The sequence below is a fragment of the Neodiprion fabricii genome, chromosome 4, assembly GCF_021155785.1.
Source record: "Neodiprion fabricii isolate iyNeoFabr1 chromosome 4, iyNeoFabr1.1, whole genome shotgun sequence".
Taxonomy (NCBI): Eukaryota; Metazoa; Arthropoda; class Insecta; order Hymenoptera; family Diprionidae; genus Neodiprion; species Neodiprion fabricii.
The window spans coordinates 23,030,915-23,050,346 of NC_060242.1; the positions used below are offsets into that span (position 1 = coordinate 23,030,915).

The 19,432-nt window shown below is 39.0% G+C and overlaps 1 protein-coding gene and 1 long non-coding RNA gene across 2 annotated transcripts; both read left to right on the forward strand.

Moving 5' to 3' along the window:
* The first annotated feature begins 1,721 nt into the window (after window positions 1–1,721).
* On the forward strand, window positions 1,722–10,552 carry LOC124180697 (cuticle protein-like). Its single transcript, XM_046566442.1, has 4 exons — window positions 1,722–1,849; window positions 2,699–3,174; window positions 9,302–9,407; window positions 9,721–10,552. Exons 1-4 carry the CDS (start codon window positions 1,838–1,840, stop codon window positions 10,300–10,302), a joined length of 1,176 nt encoding a protein of 391 aa, XP_046422398.1. The 5' UTR covers window positions 1,722–1,837; the 3' UTR covers window positions 10,303–10,552.
* Window positions 10,553–14,766: 4,214 nt separating this feature from the next.
* Window positions 14,767–15,152, forward strand: LOC124179526. Its single transcript, XR_006870090.1, has 2 exons — window positions 14,767–14,893; window positions 14,979–15,152. It is a non-coding gene; the product is annotated as an uncharacterized LOC124179526 (long non-coding RNA).
* The last annotated feature ends 4,280 nt before the right edge of the window (window positions 15,153–19,432 follow it).

Below are 19,432 nucleotides of genomic sequence, written 5' to 3' on the forward strand. Positions count from 1 at the left end.
AGCGATTTCCAATAAGCGTAAAGTTTACAGTATAAATCGCATTGCGCACACCCGTACTGGCGACACGCGCTATTTTTTCAAACACATGTAAAGGAAAATTTTATTCAAGGAGAAACGAAGTTGCCGCTGAGATAACGTAAAATTGGGACCAGGTAACTTGCGTGAATGACATAATATGTAAAATTGAGTTACTCGACTGTGCGTATGCGCAAAATAAACCCCGAGTGCGTAATGTATGGCATTTCGGTTGTGCGCGCACACAACGTCGTTTTATCCCACTGTTTGGAAACGAGGCACTTTACATACATTTCACAGGCTTCGAAAATCAAACTTCCCCAGCAGTTGTTGGGAAAAGAATACTTCAATTCTGTAATATTCAACAAGAAAATAGCAACCAAGCTAACTACCTGCTACTAAGTTGTAATTGGCTGCTGAAAAAATCAAATCGTTCGTTATCAAGCGGACATAATTTTCAACAACTCCATTTTTTTCACTCACATTTCTTCGAACCAAATCTGCTTAAATATTCAGCTACGCATAGGGCAAAAAGTTTAATGCTTCTGATATTACGTGTTTTACATTATTTAGTAATAACGATTTTCAAATGCAAAACGTTGACTTTATTATTATTAGTTAATAGAGCCGTTGATGGAGGGTAGACCCTTCAAACCTTACTGACTGTATATTAATGTGTTTGGGAAATTTTATTCACAACAGTTCGTACGAGGATGAAACTCAAAAATGCAACAGCTTGATCGGCATACGGGAATGCCAGTCTGTATAATCTGACATGTGATCGCTCTATTTTCAGAAGAATAACCTAAAGTCAAGTTTTATTTGACGTTCGGAAAATGGATTCGATAACTGACTATAAGTAAATAAATAATGATGGACAATTTGCCGCATTCGGATATCCCGTGATACTCGCTAGATGTACAAGCTAATGTAGAACGTATACCAGAGATAACATCGTCTGAAACAAAGAACAAGCTAGTATATTGGACTTGTGCAATATGTTACAGATATATTGGAAAAATAATATAATAATTGCAAACACAGACCTAGAGGCCGCAGCAATTATAAGATTACGAGATAAGCATGGTTGGAATTATGCAATTTCAAAGAATAGGGTATACACCTCCTTGTTTCACTCTTTCGTATGCATTGATTTAGCACGTATAATTAATGACAACGCCCATAAATCGTGACTGCGAATAATACGCAATAATCAAAACCCCGATTTTTTCCAATGCCGTTCAACTTTGCGAAACACAAGAACATGTTTCGCGCGTATGTGTGCTGAAAAGTTGCGCGACATGCAGACATCTGCGATCGCCACAGAGCTTATACAGGTAGTATAACAATTCATTCCAAATCTCGGTATGCAATTAGGAAGGTATAATAACGGTGACCGAATAATGATAACAACATCTGGATAATTTTCGACGTGGGATAATGATTGCCGCTTTCGTTTTCAAGCCGATTATCGCAGATCCTCCGCGGCGCTTTATCCAGTTCAAGGTCGGAGAGTTCTTGCATCCACAGACGGATCAAAGAGACGCGAAGCGGTGTACCTGGAACAATTACGTACGTCGTGGAGGCACCGGAGGCGAGGGCCGTACACTGCGACAGCGAAAGTATATCACCACGTACACGCCCGAGGCCCCGCGGGTCCTACAGACCCCAACAAGTGGGTTCCGGCATGACTGGGATCCGGTGCTGAAGCCCCCACTACAAATTATTTTCGACAATACCGCGAGGTATAAAAGATTTCGTTTCAAAACCCAAGACATCACACTACCAGTGAACGACAATCAACCAACTACCCTCAACAACAATGGCATTCAAGGTGAGACATCTACTCGCTACCGGTAAAGGAGTCGGACTGCTTCGAATCTGTATATACTCCGAAAATCTGGATTCCCTAAGCTAAATTACTCTTCAATTTTGTTCGATAGCTGCAATAGAATAGAACGGACTAATCATACTCTAGTAGCGAGTCTGATATCGTTTTGAACTTGAGTTTCAAACGTCCATCGCCTTTGGTGCTACATCTAACTCTAACTAACGGTTGAACTTTAATTGTATTCGATTCGTATTGAATTTTAACGGGGTTTATAGGTTTGACCGAATATTCTTGACAACTTATTTAAACAGATATCAGGAAAATCAGGAAAAGAGGTATTACCATAACTTCGCATAGCTACATTGAAAACACACCGTGACCGTCTCAGGAATCTGAACCCCCAAACGCGCAAGCGCCAATCATTCGTCTGTTTCAACAGACTGGCCAACTTTGTGTCGTTGGACTCCAACGCGAACTGTCAATACGCGCAAAAATTTCGACGTTATGTCAATTCGACTGTAGACCCAACGAATTTTGGCTGTTTCAAATTCTCAACGCAAGATAACATCGAGACACCCGCGAACTTCAACAGCTAGCATCTAGCCGCAACGTAGTTGGTCGTCCTGACAAGCGGACGAAAAAATCGGCGTGAATCAGTTGAATTGACCAATGGAATCACATGAATTCTGGCGCATGCGCATTTGGGTGTCAAGTTTCTATCACGGTAGAATATAAGATACCGTATAACGACTACAGAGCACTTGTGAATGGCATTTCTGTTCTTACAAGTGAGCGAATGATAAGATTACGAAGATAAATGGCGAATTAATATGATATTTTTTCTATTTCCAGCTCGTAGTTCTCGCCTGCGTTTTGGCTGCTGCCAACGCTGGTGTTTTATCCCCGGTACAATACGCCGTGCCCCAGGCCCACTACGCCCCAAGCATCGCAGTCGCCTCCCACGCGATCACCTCTCAGTCCGACAACATCCTGCGAAGCCCAGGAAACCTGGCCCAGGTAGCCACCCAGCAGAAGACCATCACCACCCCTTACTCGAGCTCCAGCAAATCTGACGTTCGCGTCAGCAACCCCAGCGTCTACACCACTACTGCCTACGCTGCCCCCGTTTCTTACGCTCATCCTGCCCCGGTTGCTTACGCCGCCGCCCCCGCCTACGCTCACGCCGCCGCTCCAGCTTACGCTCACGCCGCCGCCCCCGCCTACGCTCACGCCGCCGCCCCAGCCGGTCTTCTTGGAGTCGCCTATTCTCCGGCCGTAGCTGTGTCCCACATGACCTACAGCAGCCCAGTCGGCATCTCCTACGCCTGGTAAAGACGTCAAGATTGAGTTATCGCCGAGGCTACGACTATACATTTCGATGAAACTTATTTATTAAATTATTTCTTCTAACCTTATCGTAAATTTGGGCTGTCCGTTTTTTCTCCTATACCTTGTTCGTAATTGTCACCTTGCCGATTCTCATTGGATAAGTCCCTGTTCATCGTTCGCTTACCACTGCACAACAGCTCTTAGCGATCTGTCTTGTTCCGTCTTGCCTGATCTCTAAATAGAAATTCGTCATCTGTGAAATGGACGCGTTAATGATGGTTGAAATGTTTGCGTTAGAGAAACAAAAGGAATCAATACAGCTTTAAATCTTGGATTGTATTCGTAATTGGAATTAATAGAGCAGGCTCGATAGGTTGTTCTGGCAACTGAGGTACCGATTGACTCACGGATAAGTTTTAATGTATGCTGAATTCCGTTGCTTCAAACTATTGGAATGCTCGAAAAGAAAACCAACATCGGGGTCCGTACACCGTTCTCTGATTTACTCAATAACGCATAGAAAAAGATCTTGCTGCGATGAGAACGAGCAGGAGGTCTTACCACAGTAAAGTCCGTAACAATTATAAAAATTCGAAAGGATTAATCAAGATTCTTAAAGTGAAAATCTCATCAGGTCCGTCATCTAAATAAATGGCGTAAGGCCTCTGGGCCTTAAGGGTTTAAAAATTGCATGATTTTCATATCGTACCGTACACTGTATAAATATCTCATTCTCTCTCTCTAAATCGCAACGTTTTCCCTAAAAAGCTGGCTGAAAGTTGGGGCAACGGACCGTGTAATAAAATCGGGTGGTCGCTCACACGTTATATTATACCGTGGCAAGATATAAATACTGACACCGATGGGTATGTCATGCACGCGCCAAAGCATGGCAGTGTGACGCGCAAACTTGATCGCAGCTGATCATCGTGAGGTAACTGGGCCGATAACCTGGGCCCAATAAAGCATTGCCTTCTAGAGCCCCCACAGTATATCCTTCTGTAAGATGAAAGTGACCGTATTTCGGTTTACGTAAATTTGCTTCGTTTATATCGTAATGTTGTTTTTATTTTATTAATTGTTTATTTGGGCAATGGCTTTGTGATAGACTGCTTGAAATGTGTTTTACCTTTTCTTCCATTTATGCGATTCGATGTATCTACTTAGTAATTATTAAAACGGCTTTGATTATTGCGTACAAGGCTTTCAAAAATAGAATTTTTCAATAAACCGATAAATTCGATAAAAAATATTTACGAAGTTACTTTCGCCGATCAAATTATGACAGCCTGCATAAAATATCCAAGTTTGATGCAGGTATCGAATCGAGAATAATGACACCGTTTATTATACCTATACCTACTGCAATTTTTTACAGGTGAAATCATCGTAATAGTTTTACTTATGTAAAATTAATGTCTCAAAAATAGCTTATTATTGAACCGGGACATTCGTGAGAAATTTAATATTACTATAAAGGTATGATGCATTTATGGGTGTAACATATCATATTTATTGAAGAAAATGTCTGACGTGTCGTTTTGTGACATCGTACAGAATTGAATGTGTTTTCCGATAGTTTGAATATAACGTGGGAGTGTCAGTTTCGTCTCGCATAACAGTAGGAGTATTGTATGCAAATAACAAAGTCCACGAAATGTTGTTCCGTAATTTTACATCGACTGGTCGCTTAGAGAACCTTGACTGCGCCAAGACCTACTCCCAGGCCATTCACCGTCTGCAGACCGTATCCGTTGTACCCAAGCCCATATCCGTTGACCGTGCCGAGACCGTATCCGTGGACTCCAAGTCCGTAGCCGTTCACTCCCAGTCCGTATCCGTTGACCGCCACTCCGTTTATCCCCAGTCCAAGGGTAGGAGAAGCAGCATGGCCAGTGGCTAGAGCCAGTTGACCTATTCAGGAAGCGTGAAACGAAAATCCTTATTGATATATAAATCGTTTGGGAAAGAGGATAAGCCGTTTGACATCAGAGATCAATTCTCTTGAGGAGGTAAATTTAAAATACACGGAAATTATGTAGAGATGCTACTGACTCGGTGTATAAATTTCTTTCGTTTTCTGTCCAAGAAGTGGCTAATCAAGTTTCATCCTCTTTTTACAGCCGCCATTTTACCTGCAAGAGCAGTTCCGGATACTGCAAGTGCAGGTGCTCTGGCGGCATAGTTCAAAGTTGCGGGAATGGCGGACAGAATCGCTGTCTGCAAGTCGGGATTGTTTATGCGAAGATCGGCTTTCTTTTCGCTACTGAATGCTGTGTCGATGCTCTTCGAGTACGCGGAAATCGCACCTAAATTACCAATCCCACGGATTATGTTTGACGACGACGTTGAGACTGATGGAAAAGAGACAGTACCCGGCTGCAGGGCTACGGATGATGGCTGCAGAGAGACAGTTGCCGGACCGGAAGTACCGATCAAACCACTGCTAATAAAAGCACCGTTAACGACGGCCATCAAGCACCCACAGATTACTACGAGCTGGAAAATACGAAAGATACAGAATTAGTTCGTTGATATTTTTCTAGACAATGGAGCATCAATTGATAAGAAATTATGATAATAATGTATACGGATTTCAGACAAGTTCAATTACGAACGGCTGTTAGAAAACCATAGAACCATCATTTTCGCAGTGGCTCTTATTTATTCACGATTTTACAAACGACATCATCGTAATTGTTTCATGATTCGCAAGCTTCAAGATAGCTAAATTGAAAGAGATGATGGTAAATTTTCGAATCAAAGAGCAGTACAAGATATCGAATCTTTTAAAAGAAAAATCTTCCCTCGGTAGTAGCTTATTTTTGTGACTCACCTTGAACATGATGATAGTTGGTGTTGTTGCTTCTTGAACTGCAAGTGGCAAATTGGATAGATCTAGCAAATCCGTGTAGCTATTTATACGGTCTTTCTCGGCTACCTCTCCCTCAACATTTTGAGATTTTTTCAGATGAGGTGTTCTATGTCGTTCTAGCGGTCGAGTATCATATTTAAATGCAGTCCTAGTTGCATCAGGTGCAGGTCTGCGTTGTTCACGTTACCAATTGCACCATAGACTAAATTTCGATACCCGATACACTTAAGAGAAAAAGAACCGAACACCACTCGAAAATAAACTCAGTTATTAGCAATCGGGCGTATGCCAAATCAGTTATTAAGTAAAATTTTTACATGATTCAACTATTCTTATCCCAAGTAAACTTATTATATGAAATCGTCTGCATCACACTCACTTACGAAAGTCACAGACCTTCGGATCACGGATCGAGCTGAAATTTTTAGGTGTGATTGTTTACCCCAAAAACATTGAGCTTCTGACGTGTAGTTTCACCCATAAAGACATTATTCACCCCGATTGAAATTTATTAAATTACCAGTTTAACGAATAGAATGCGATAATAAGTAAAGCCTGTTGATCGTTTTGTCTGAAATATTAATTTTCAATTATCTTTTTGAAGTTTCTCATCGACACAAGTTTAAACAGATATATTATTATTTTAAACCCATGGTAAAATATAAACTGCGAATTTTCGAAAACTTGGTATATTACGAATCTAGCGGAGGAATTAAAGTTGAATCAATGTAACTACACATCAAAAGCCTCATTTTTTGGACCAAAGAAACATCCCGAAGAGTTTCAGCAGAATCTCTCTCTCACAGACAAAATTTTTCTCTCCATTTCTTTTAAAGCGAGGATACATATGTTTTATTTGAATGCAAACTTAATGGATCAGTTTAATTTAATCCCATGAATTTTCATCAATTAATTCTTTAACATGGTTCGTATGCAGATGACTCTTTCATGCAACGCAAGTATGATTATTGTATCTTTTTAGCCGGCATTCGGTTTACTTAAAGTAAAAAAAAAAACTTGTAAACCATGCTTTTCATCTACATCTTATACTTAAAATTAAATATATAAAATACGAGATGGTATACTATATATTATAAATACTTATAGTTTTTTCTAATTATTACAATTATATATTCTGCTTGACGAACAAATGCGGTTGCTTGCATTACGTTTTATTACTTATGTGTCTCCTGTTGAACACATAATCATTCGGCAGTATGAAAATAATCGTAGAAATGACGCGGACGATGTTAAACGAATATCGTATTTCAAGAACAGTTTTTCAATTGTAGACGACTACTTTTTGAAGTTTTTTGCTAGATCAAGTTAGTCGTGATCATTGGCAGAAAATTGCAAGTACTGCAATCGCACGTTGTTTATCTGTGAAAAATCATCCAAGGCATTATCATCTCTCTGTGCGTAACGAGATACAGGTGAACAAATTTGGTTTTCATGCATGCAATTCATTCAATATATTCATGAAATCACCGCTTCATTCAACCGAAATAATTGAAGCATTATTATTAAATAGACTTTCTCAAAGTTGAAAATTAGCTGAAGATCCGACAGTTCTAACATCATTTTCTCCAGCGTGAAAAAATGTCGTTCCAAAATATTGGCCACGGAATTTCTCGAAAAGTATAAGATCCATTTTAACAGAGGCATTTGACGAATGGTTGAATCCTTGAATTTTTCATTTAGAATATAAAATGAAAAATGCGCTTGAATTAGAAAATAAAAAATGTTGTTTTGCGTTTAAATATTGGAAATAACACATTGTTAAAATTGAGTGATACATGACCTCGGTGCAAGCGATGCATTTGGGCGGGGCTGGACTGGTCAAATATTTCTCTCATCGACCTACATGCAGATTGACTCCAGGGTATGCCTGTGTGTGTGTTGAGGCATTGGCGGGTGGTAAAGTTTTATGTGGCACCAGAGGACGAAGCCTTTCCTTCTCTCTGTCCCTCTTTCCACTTTTTTTTCTTTTTTTCTTTTCTCTTTCTCGGCACTCTCGCCGACTCTATCTTCCTCAGCATCCCGTCCCGAAACCTTAAGGCCCGATGCTTCAAGGCCCACGACGAATGTGGAGTAAAAAATAACTCATGCCGTGAAACGATCGCGTGGAAGGTTGACCACCGTTCGAAAAAAAAACCTGCATAAAGGGGAGATCAACTCCACCGTGAGAAAACCTTGAGCAAATTGCGCTACCTTCGGAATTACAACGCCATGGTAGTACTAATAAGTGTATGATTGTACTGTACTCGTAATTAAATTATAAAAATAACCTAAACTTGAGTTACAATAGCACGATTGTAGATGACTTTGAGGAGATCCCAGTATTAAATCATTCTACATCAAAAAAATCCCATCGTTCGAACGATTTCAATGAACTCGTTTTGATATGAAGATGAATTCTCTAGAAATGAACAAAGTCATATTTGCTGTTTGGCTTCTCAGTTGGTCAAAAAAATATGATTAGTGAAATCATTGGTAAGTGGCCTTAATAGAAAAAGCTCCACCGTTAACCGAAATCTGATTTTGAAGATTTGTAGAGAATTCACTTACGAAGAAAATTAGTCCTAGTTCGTTAAAATCAGTAAGACGATGTAATTTTTTTATTGGAGAAATGATTCGATGATGCGATCTCTTCAAAGTCATCAACAATCGTGCTATTGCAGTTGAATTTACGTTTTCTTTTTTTTTTTTTTAACTTTCTAGCTCAAGGGAATATTGTTTCAATTAAATTCAATTCTACTAGCTTCAGTCGCACTTTCGAACCTTCGTCACATCATATTTCTGGATTGACAGCTCCTGGACCGAACCGTGCCTTTGACACATCTTTAACTTACGACGTCTGAAATACTATGCCTGTGCCTATTGTCTGTCCGTGACTCGTGTCAAGATCTTTGCTGTCTCATCATTAATCTCACGTCATCATTAATTCAATTTCCATTCAAGCGATGATACGGTCGAGCACTCCTTGATAACTGAAGTAACAATGCTTGACGACTACTTTTACTTTTGAATTGCAGCTTATGGCAAGGTGTTGTTACAAGTTGACCGGTAGCCCACTTAAGACTGTCCGAGTGTCATAACTCGAGCGTTTCGAATCTGCAGCGAAGCAAACGGCTTGCATAAATAATGACAAAAGGAAAAAGTAGCTAAAAATTAAAACAAGAACAACCGGAGATGAAGGCCTCCGTAAAACCGGACCCGAAACGCGGGCGTGGTTCCCCGGCGAAGTGATTCCCTGAGTATAAAACACCCGATCGTCGTCAACCAGAGCATCACTTCTCAGTAACCGACTACAGCGCGGAACGAAGCTTAAAAAAATATCTCAAAATGGCATTCAAGGTGAGTAACGACAACCCTAGTCGCACCTCGGTGCTCGAATTGAACTAAAAGATCAATTCTTCCTACTGCCCAAAAAAACCGACGTCCCCTATCGCGATAATTTTTTGTTTTAAAAAAATTTAACAACAACTTCTTAAAACTATAGAAATTGAAAAATTCACCATCCCAAGTAAGTCAAAACGCGTATCCCCTCTTCCTGCCCACTCTCTTGATCCGTAAAGAGCTTTAAGCGCTCCGATCACGCATCACGTGAAAATTATCTGGCGTAAACTCGACGCCCGTTGAAACAAAAACCGTCTCTTGACTCCCTCAGGTGATCATCCTCTGCGCCACCCTCGCGGTAGCCAACGCCGGTATTTACAGCGGTCTTCACGCCGCCCCCGCAGCAGCCATAACCTACGGTGCACCGACCCTGAGCTACGCCGCCCCGGCGATCACCTCCCAGTCGTCCAACATCCTTCGCAGCCCGGGCAACCTCGCCCAGATCTCGACCTACTCGAAGACGATCGACACCCCCTATTCCAGCGTGAGCAAGTCCGACGTCCGCGTCAGCAACCCGGCGATATACGCCACCTCTTACACCGCCCCAGCTGCTTACGCCACATCCTACGCTGCACCAGCTGCCTACGCCTACTCAGCGGCACCAGCTGTGTCCCACGTGAGCTACTCGGCGCCCTTGTCCTACGCCGCCCCCGGGCCGATAATCGCTAAGGCTGCATACGCCGCCCCCGCCCCCGCCTACGCCTACGCCGCTGGACCAGCGCCGATAATCGCGAAGACAGCTTACGCCGCCCCAGCCGCCCTGGCCTACGGAGCAGCTCCAGCTGTAGCCGCCCCCGGGCCGGTTGTGGCTCACGCGACTTTTTCCGGACTGGGTGCTTCTTACGCCTGGTAATTGATCGGCTATGATTGTGAAGCGAGACGGGCGTTTTTTGCGGCTTCGGTTGCGCGACGTTCACAAACGACAGCTGAGATGTGAACCGCCTCTGTCTCCCTCGGGCCGTCCCTCTCTTTTGCATACCGGTACATACTCTTTCTCCGTTCTATGATTCATTTCATACCTAAAACAATTCTGCCCACTGTTGTATTTGTTGTGGTATATGTCACTTTAACATGTAAATACAATAAATTATTATTCAAATTTATACAAGCCATTTGTTGCGCATATTTTAATTAAAAAACTACCTCGTCGATACTTTGGTGTAATATAGCGCTGCTGTTTATATATATATAAGTATAATTGCACGTCCTTATATATAATATATACGACCATTGTGGACATTTGGAGAAATTGTCGAACGTTCGTGAACTGCTTCTTATCAAAGTGGTATTTTTAAAAGATCATTTGCTATCTGAAGCTGCTTGAGGTGGGAAACACACAATGGTAAGGTTCGCTGGAGTATCGAATCGGAAGAAATGAGAATTTTTTAAAAAAGCTGTGATGAACTTTGGTCGATGCCCTCGAGCGACGATAATTAAGACCTCGTTGAAAGGAGAAATGATTTAAATATTGAGGTATGTTATGCCGTATCAGAATGATCAAGTATAATGTGTCGATCCAGACAGGTGTATAATTTCTGTATAATAAGATGAAATTTACAAAATCATGACATAAAAAAAAATTATAACCGAACACAAAATGAATTTCGTATTCATTTTCCGTAACAAATAAGTTATCGAATCAGTTAACATTCGCCCAAACAGTACGTAATACTTCTACACTGCAATTTCAGCAGGAATATTGCAGTTTCATGAATTCACTCAAAATAATCAGAACTACACTGCAGCAACATTAAAATTGTCTGCTTGCGTTCAACTGATAACATTGAGACGATATTACAAAGTTATGTCATTGTACTTGGCGTTCGAATTATTGTTGGGATTTGAAACCCTTTTCGCAGATCATATTTCATCAAATGTTGCGTTTATAGAGTAAGTATACTATTATCATTATAATGGTATTATACCTTCGTTTTTTACGTGATATTAAATGTTTCAATCATCCGGAATATTGATATGAGGTATAATTCTGTTACTTTTCCCGAAGTAATAGCTACTACAACGTTGGATAAGTGAAACAAATAAATCACATTGCATCGACGAATGTAAATACACATTAACTTCAACGAAAAACACGAGATCTCGGCATTTCCTAACATTTCATTCAATCGTTACAGGAATATGGCAAATAAAGCTGAAAGAGTGGATATCAAAATGTTGCTTCAGGGTTTACAGAATATTGCAGAAAAACTAAGCAATTTTACGGTTTTCAAATATTACAAGTTTTGCAAACCTAAGTTACTGCAAAGTTTTTGCAATATTGCACGCTGTGTGGGCAAATTAATCCTTCCCGACTTTCTCCCACGGTCAGTGTACGCATGTATGGGGATGATTAACGACTGAGTTGCCGTAGGGAGCGTACGGGCAATAAAAATAATTGCGTCCGTTGAAAAACTCGGCGATCTTTCGCGTCGTGTTTGTCTGAGTATAAGCGGTCAACCTTGCACTTATTTCCTCGGAATAATAGTCCATCCAGAATCCAAATTACGACGGTTGTAAAACCTACGGTTATTTCGTCAAGTTCAGCAGCACTCTAAATACGATCCCTATTTTCATAGCAATTTTGAAATTTCAAGCCCACAGCTACGACCTTTGTTCGGAGTATCGAGAAATTTAGGGTGGAGATGGATTAAATTTTTCTTGCTACAAATTATTGAACACTAGATAAGTTGTTTCGTCTAACAGAGCAATTCCGAAACAATATTGTGTATTGATGAATCAGTGGAAAGCAGTCAAGAATTCCTGACTTGTTATATGTACAGAACCACATCTGATTCTCATGAGAATTATCGTATCACCATGAGAAACCGCTAAATCCTCCGAAATTCCCATGAAAACTTTTTAGAACCTAGTGAAGAAATTACTAAAAAAAATTTTTGAGAGCACACATAAATTATTTAACTCTCATATAAATCACCAAAAGTCGTTGGGTTTCCTTTTTTTATCTCCATAAAATTCCACAGAGGATAAACTGGTCTGCCGGGACAGTGACAGCGGCTATATATAATTTATATAATATAGGCATAGATGTAAGATATGCAATAAACTTATAATGTACAGTATATACGTGTAAGTGTAGCCGATCAATCTTTGCTAAACAAGTTTGAACATGACTACACCTTTCGATTTTCGCATTCGTTATTTACTGTACATTACGCAGGATATGCGAACTGAATTTCGATCCTATTACGAAATGACCCGATTACCGATCGCAGCCTCAGAGATACGTGCGTGCATAGATCGCAGATTTGTATGAATTGTGAATAGCTAATTGCTCGAAATCTCTTCTTGCAAGAGCCCGCTGTTTAGCTTTTCAATGTCATGATTCGGTTTGCTATTGTTCCTATTTTGCTATTTTCAACGTCAAACATATTCCCATGGCGTGTTTATTGCACTTGTTTGTTTCGACTAATTAATTATTAAAAATTTCTAAGAATTACTACCTGTCAACTTGTGATATGTTTTTTACAAAGACGACTCGCTAAACGGAAAAAATTGCATCAACGTAGAATGTTCTTTTTTACTCAAACTTTGCGAAAAAAAAGTATTAAATCTCCCATTGTTAAAAATGATGGGATGTTTTCAAATTCAAACACAAAATTGAACATTCCCAAAGTACGGCATTTTGCATTTTGCATTTTGACGTTGCATATTTTTAAAACTAGACAAGTAAATGAGAATTTTCCCTCGTGATTTAACATGGGATTTATTATCAATTTTTTGATTCGGCTCTTTTAAAATGGAACTGTCTATTGCATCTTGAATTTCCAAGTATGATAGTTGAATTCATTGGTGGCAAATAGCATTTTACCTCCGTAACAACAACTACTTACTGATCCACCGAATTCATTTACAAATAGAAGGGATTTGCTACAATTACAAATAACAGACATGGATCCAATATCTGAGCGATCAAAGATCGCGTAAATTGCATTTTATACTTCTTCACTATAAGTATATACTGTATTTTTAACGCAATTCTGATTATTTACTCCGGCCAAGCTTGCAAACTCCTTTGTATTACATTCGGTATTTACAATATAATTGCCGTTTGTCTACTAACGTTGTTACTTGTTGCGATTTTTTAGGCTTACGTTTGCGCCAGTAATTTTTTTCCTCTATTTAATATCTATCTTCTATTTTCTACGCTGTAAAGGATCCCCGCACGTTTCTCATGAAAACTGGGTTGCGATCGAATTATCCAAAACTTTGTTATTACATAGATCGAGTCATCAAACTGATCAAAAGTTAGCAATGTCACGAGACGATCTTACGAATCCTGTTGGCCCTGCAGAAGCCGTACCTGTGAATTCTTCAAGCTTATAACATAGGAAGAATGTTCTGAAATGTGGTGTGTACGTAGTTTTAAAGTTTTAAATGGTTGTACGGGAATTCTTTGGCTATCACATGGAATGATACAGAAAAAGTGTCTGCAAAAAGTATAGAAATATCGTCGAATATATTCCTAATTTTGTCACTATTCTTGGAAAAGACGTAACTGGAAGTATTTGGTTGTAAGACGTTTAAATAAGATTACGACAAATATCTTCAAAAATTGTACGGCAACTTTAATCAATAAAAGATATGTGATGTCGTTGTTTGCTTTGAAACAAACTGTTCCGAACAAAATACGTAATTTTCCGCAATCTGATATGTGTAGTTCCTTCGAACTATCGTTTCCCTATAATGATTAAAATTAATTTGAAATTTCAACGGAGCTTTTCACAAAATTTCTCATAAATATCACGCGTTCTATTGTTTATCTAGTCGATGTTGGAATAATTTTGTCTTTAATCAGCTATCATTTCGTTATTCCACAATCGCACGTAACACAAGTATGTACCAGCATGTTATTCGCGATTCGATTATTTTCAATGAAATTAGAAATTGATCAATTATTATACTTGTCGTTTCACGCTCTCAGAGTCTGGGATAACCGTTAATCGTATATCTGACCTCGATGGCGGACCTCAATCTTTCAGACGCAAGTTCAGACGACCGGAATCCGGGTATTGCTTAACACGCAGGTCTTAAGCCATTATTCATTAAATGAGGAATAAATTGGATTTCGGGTGTTGCCATGGCTGGGATCAGACGCACCGAGAGCAAAGAAAACCGGTACCCAACTACCGACCACAACTGAGGTGGTCCGTCGAATCGGTAACCCTAGACCTTCGGCTTCGGCTTCGAGTTCAGACGTCCCCCTTCTTGGGCACCTCAAGAAATTGCACTACATCCTCTGGCACGATTCTCTCGACCAGCCGTGCTCCGCAAAATTATACAATACAGAATTGCGAAATCCCTTAGTACCTGACAATTCTTGCTGTTTCGGTATAAATACTCTTGGCAAGCCTCGCAAAGGCATCATATCTACCTTGATCGTCGACGTGAACGAACATACGCACTCCCCGACAAACATGTTCAAGGTATAGTACGGACAATTTTTAATTAAATTCATTAATTTATTTATTGTACGCCAAGAAGATTTGCAGAAGGCATCGTAAGTTGCAGCCCCTATGTCATTATTGGCCAAGCGAAGGGTACAAAATGTGCATTTTGCAGCAAACACGTATACAGATGAAAAATTATAAATGGTTCGATTGAAGATTCAGGAAGATTCAAATTCAACTACCGAAGTCAATTGGTTTTGAGTGGGAAAATAAAAATTTCTTATTTTGTCTTGTATTTTATTTCTACGTATATTTAACCTATTTTCTTAAGCAAGGTGAAGTGAACTATGACTAACAACTTTTGTTGTCAAGGCTAACGATTTTTGCAAAATTGTTTCGGTACTGAGTGAAAATTCAGTACCACTCTGACGAAGTTTCGCTAACTTTGAGAAGAAATGAAATAAAATCTAAACATGCTTAAATAAAATATGTCTCACTGAAGGAAAGTTTCATGATAAACAGAACAAAAGTTTGTCTGGAAACATTCGGTGCTTAAATGATTGATGAAAAATGAAACTTAATGAACATATAAATAATTGAACAGTGACTGCATGTCATGATAATATTGCGCATCAATTTTCCATTCTCTTTTTTTTTCCACACTTATTTGCCAGCAATTTTCCATAAAAGCTCAAAATTCAAGATAACCATAAAAGCGTCCGCAAAGACGATCAATTTACCGACTAATTATCCTTGATTGAACAGATCGAATTATACAATTCGTCCTGAGGAGGGCCCTCACCTTGGTCCGAAACTTAAACAACTTTTTTCTACGTTATCAAGACCTTCGTTTCCAAAAACCTAACCCCATTCAACGCACAGATGTCAAGAACCAAGTCAACCAATCTTCCTTTCAGCTTTTAGTAACAGCTAAAAATTACGAGGATACGTCCAGTCTTTGTGGATTTACGCGATAAAGTTGATACAGATGAGATTGAATACGTCTACTAATTATACGAGTAAAAGCAGTTCTGCATTGAGAGGATATTAAGAGGACGAGGTATTATACCTCGTGTATAAAAAATATATGTACTCCGCGTTACGTAGACGCGACAGGGAAGTATAAAACATGTGTGCGCGCCTATCTTTTCTCACCGCGTGCATATAAGATTACGATACTGGGTGTGGTGCGTTGTTACGTCGTTGCGGTCCTCCACTCTGCCCCTGACTTACTTTCACTCTCCATCGAGTACCTCAAGTCGGAGCACATGAAGCCCGGGTATTAATGCATTCCATTAAGTGAAATGTAGAGAAGCGTGAGGCGCAAGATATCTGCTGCACCGCATCACGGGTTATCCTTCGGTTACGTAGTGGAAAAAATTACGTGAAAGATGTTTGAAACACCCTGTCATTGTTTTAAGCATCTGTCAGAAGTGAAATGCTGTTGGAGATTCGGAGAGAAAAATTACGGAGAACTACGGAATAGTTTCGGTAGTAAGTTAGAAACAGCCGTCAAAATCTATAATCGATGGCAAACTCTTGTAAAAAGCAATAGAACATTTTTTTAAATGATCTTGTTTCAATGGAACGTCGAAAGTTGTACATTTTCGAACAAATTTAAAACGTCAGTTTTCGAACTTTGAGATTACGAAAATCAAAGGCCCGTTTAGACATCACCTACATATGTTTAGACACAAGATGGTCCGCGTCTTGGGCTTTTTCATCCCTATCTAACGAAGCATGGTGGAACTCAGCATTGACTCCCACCCTGCCGGATTCAGCCTCGAAAATTAGTTTTACGATATTTTGTAAACATTTCCAAATTCGGTCTTACAACTAGATTATATTAGTTTTTAAACACAAAGGAAAATGCTCGTAAATTTATTTTTAAGCTAGAAATCTGGTTTAAGAACTATATGGCTGTTTCATTTCTTGCATTCATCAGAAGTCATGCACCGTACCCTCTATTTTTACATTCAAATCAAATACCTCTTCATACCACTCGGTGTTCTAATTTGTTTATTCAAAATTTAGAACGCTTGTGAAACACTGCATAATGTGAGCTTTACGTTTGGCGATGATACCTGCGTCTAAGAAATGGTTGGTGACTTTCTCTAAATTTTGCGTATGGTGAATATAATAGTCAGTTTAGATATATTTGACACTTAATATATTCCACTTTTAACGATCCCGTAATGATGGAACCTTATGGACTCGGAATCATTGCAGTAATATAGGTCGTAGGGTCGAGATAAGACTCGAGATAAGATACTCTTCTTGCTTGTTCTCATCTCTTTCATCACGAATTCCATTCGCTTTAAACTGGATCGAATTTACTACCGCTGAAGGAATACTTAATATTATTTTCATCAACAACAAAATTTAATTTACGATGAAACTTTTGTTAAACTCAAAATATTGATCACGCGTTGAAACCATTTGAAAGATCATAATTAGCCTCGTAATATTATTACGATGATAATGATTCTTAAAAGGTACACCATCCATATTCGTCAAAACTTTGGTATTACAGTTATCGAGAGAATGAGAAATGAATTCGAGTAAATGTTCATACATTCACAATAAGATTGTTTGTATTTCCATTTCTTCTACGATCTGTGTCTATAGAATATGCGGATATTTTCTGGAACGTACATGGTATGGAACATAGTAAATTGACGCAAACTTCAACCGTTTTATGAAAGCTTTATTTATAAAATGGTATATTACTAATGACCGCTCTGAACAAATACAAATTACTAATCCAATCTTACATAATAAGCATTGTAAGATGGGTTAGTTGAACGCACGAGAACTTAATATAACCGGATTAATCATCTTAAAACGTTACATTACTGTCAATTTAAATTCAACTTCTCGTCATTGTAATTTCAGCTGTAAGTCCTTGTTTTTAGAAAAAAACAAACGACTAAGCCCCATTAGATAAATTGATATATCTGCGCAGAAGTTCAGAATAAAATAACTATATCGGTATAGTTTTCTTTTTCTTTTCAATCATAATAACACACCAAATTCTAGTAATAAGTATCTCCATACATCTACGTATAAATTAAATTATAATTAAATTTAAACTGTACCGATGTCTATACTACAAAAGTACTTAAACAATAATACCTATAATTGAAAATCATTAGCGACATATTTATACCTATCTACGCTCATCAGCAATAACGATTCAAGTTCAACGGTTTTAGATGAAAATTTATTCGTGATTTACATTAGCAATGTGTACGCGTAATTAATTATATTATCTACGATTCATTTGTAAGTGACCCAAGGTATAAATTCATTGACAATGAACACACTGTTAATAATAGTTCATTTTTTCAAAATAAAAGTAAACTCAATGTACATCAGTATGCGCGCTAAAACAGAATATCCCAATTTACACTGGCTAAAAGTATAGAAGTAGAAATGCAGATAAAACCGCCCTGTCCGGTAAGTCCGTCAGATTTTAAAAACAACGTGAAATGTTGCTCTGGTTTGCATCTTTGAAATTTCATTGCTACTGAAAACGCTAGAGTTTGGTCTATCCTCAGCCTAGGTCTCATTGAAATATGCTCTAACTGGAACGCGCGCAAACCAATTTTGAGCGTGCCACTTTGGCGGGACTTTAAGTTACCCTGACTCTCATTCTACAGTCAAAAGTTAAGTGCAGCAATGTGTTACAAATAGTACGGAACAACAAGTATTGATTGAACTCCAACTCAATTATTCCTCTTCAGATTATGGTGTATGTCTTACGTATATATGTTTGATAAATCGTAGAGTATCCGAATGACCTCCTGAGGCTTCGGCAATTTGTTGCACGCGCAACAAGTAAAATGAAACAAAGTCACTTTCTCAACCCTAATAGTCGCTATCTCGTAAGCACACGTGGTGCGGGTCCCAGGTAGAGTGAATTTCAATGCTAGGCTGTATTAATTTGCGATTAATCGATTAACCGAAGGCTTCGATTAATTGTTTTCCTTATTAATAGATTGATCAATTAATCGAAAAAACGATTCATTTGTCAAGGGTTGATTGGTGGATTAATACGAATAACGATTAATTGAAAAAAAAATTAAACGTTTTATCCCACAGCCCAAGTTTAGCTTATAAGTCTATGCGTATTGGCTACGGTATAAGAAGAAAGGTGATGCCACCGGCCCTGGAAATGTGAAACACCATTTGCCAGCTTAGCTTCGCTGTTTGCGAGAGATCGTACAGTTCTTACGACAAATAACTGTATAAGTACCTTTATCATAAGTTAATCAATCTAATGAACTCTGCATTGACTGAAGTCTCACGATCGCTGTCTCAAGTCATGATTTTCCTTGACTTCCCATAGCAGAATATGCCTGTGAATATTTACGTTGATTGATTTTCCAGTAGCCATAACCAGATTGCAGAAACCTTAGGTTTATTTTGTTATGGCTTCTGCATCTGCGTATAAATTATGGAATTCCGTGTGCTTCGGCTTTTACGCAGCCACCAAATGAATCCGTGAATCTGTGTACAAATCACACTCAACCGAGACTCGCTAAACACTACGTTCGACTTTTTGTCGGAAGT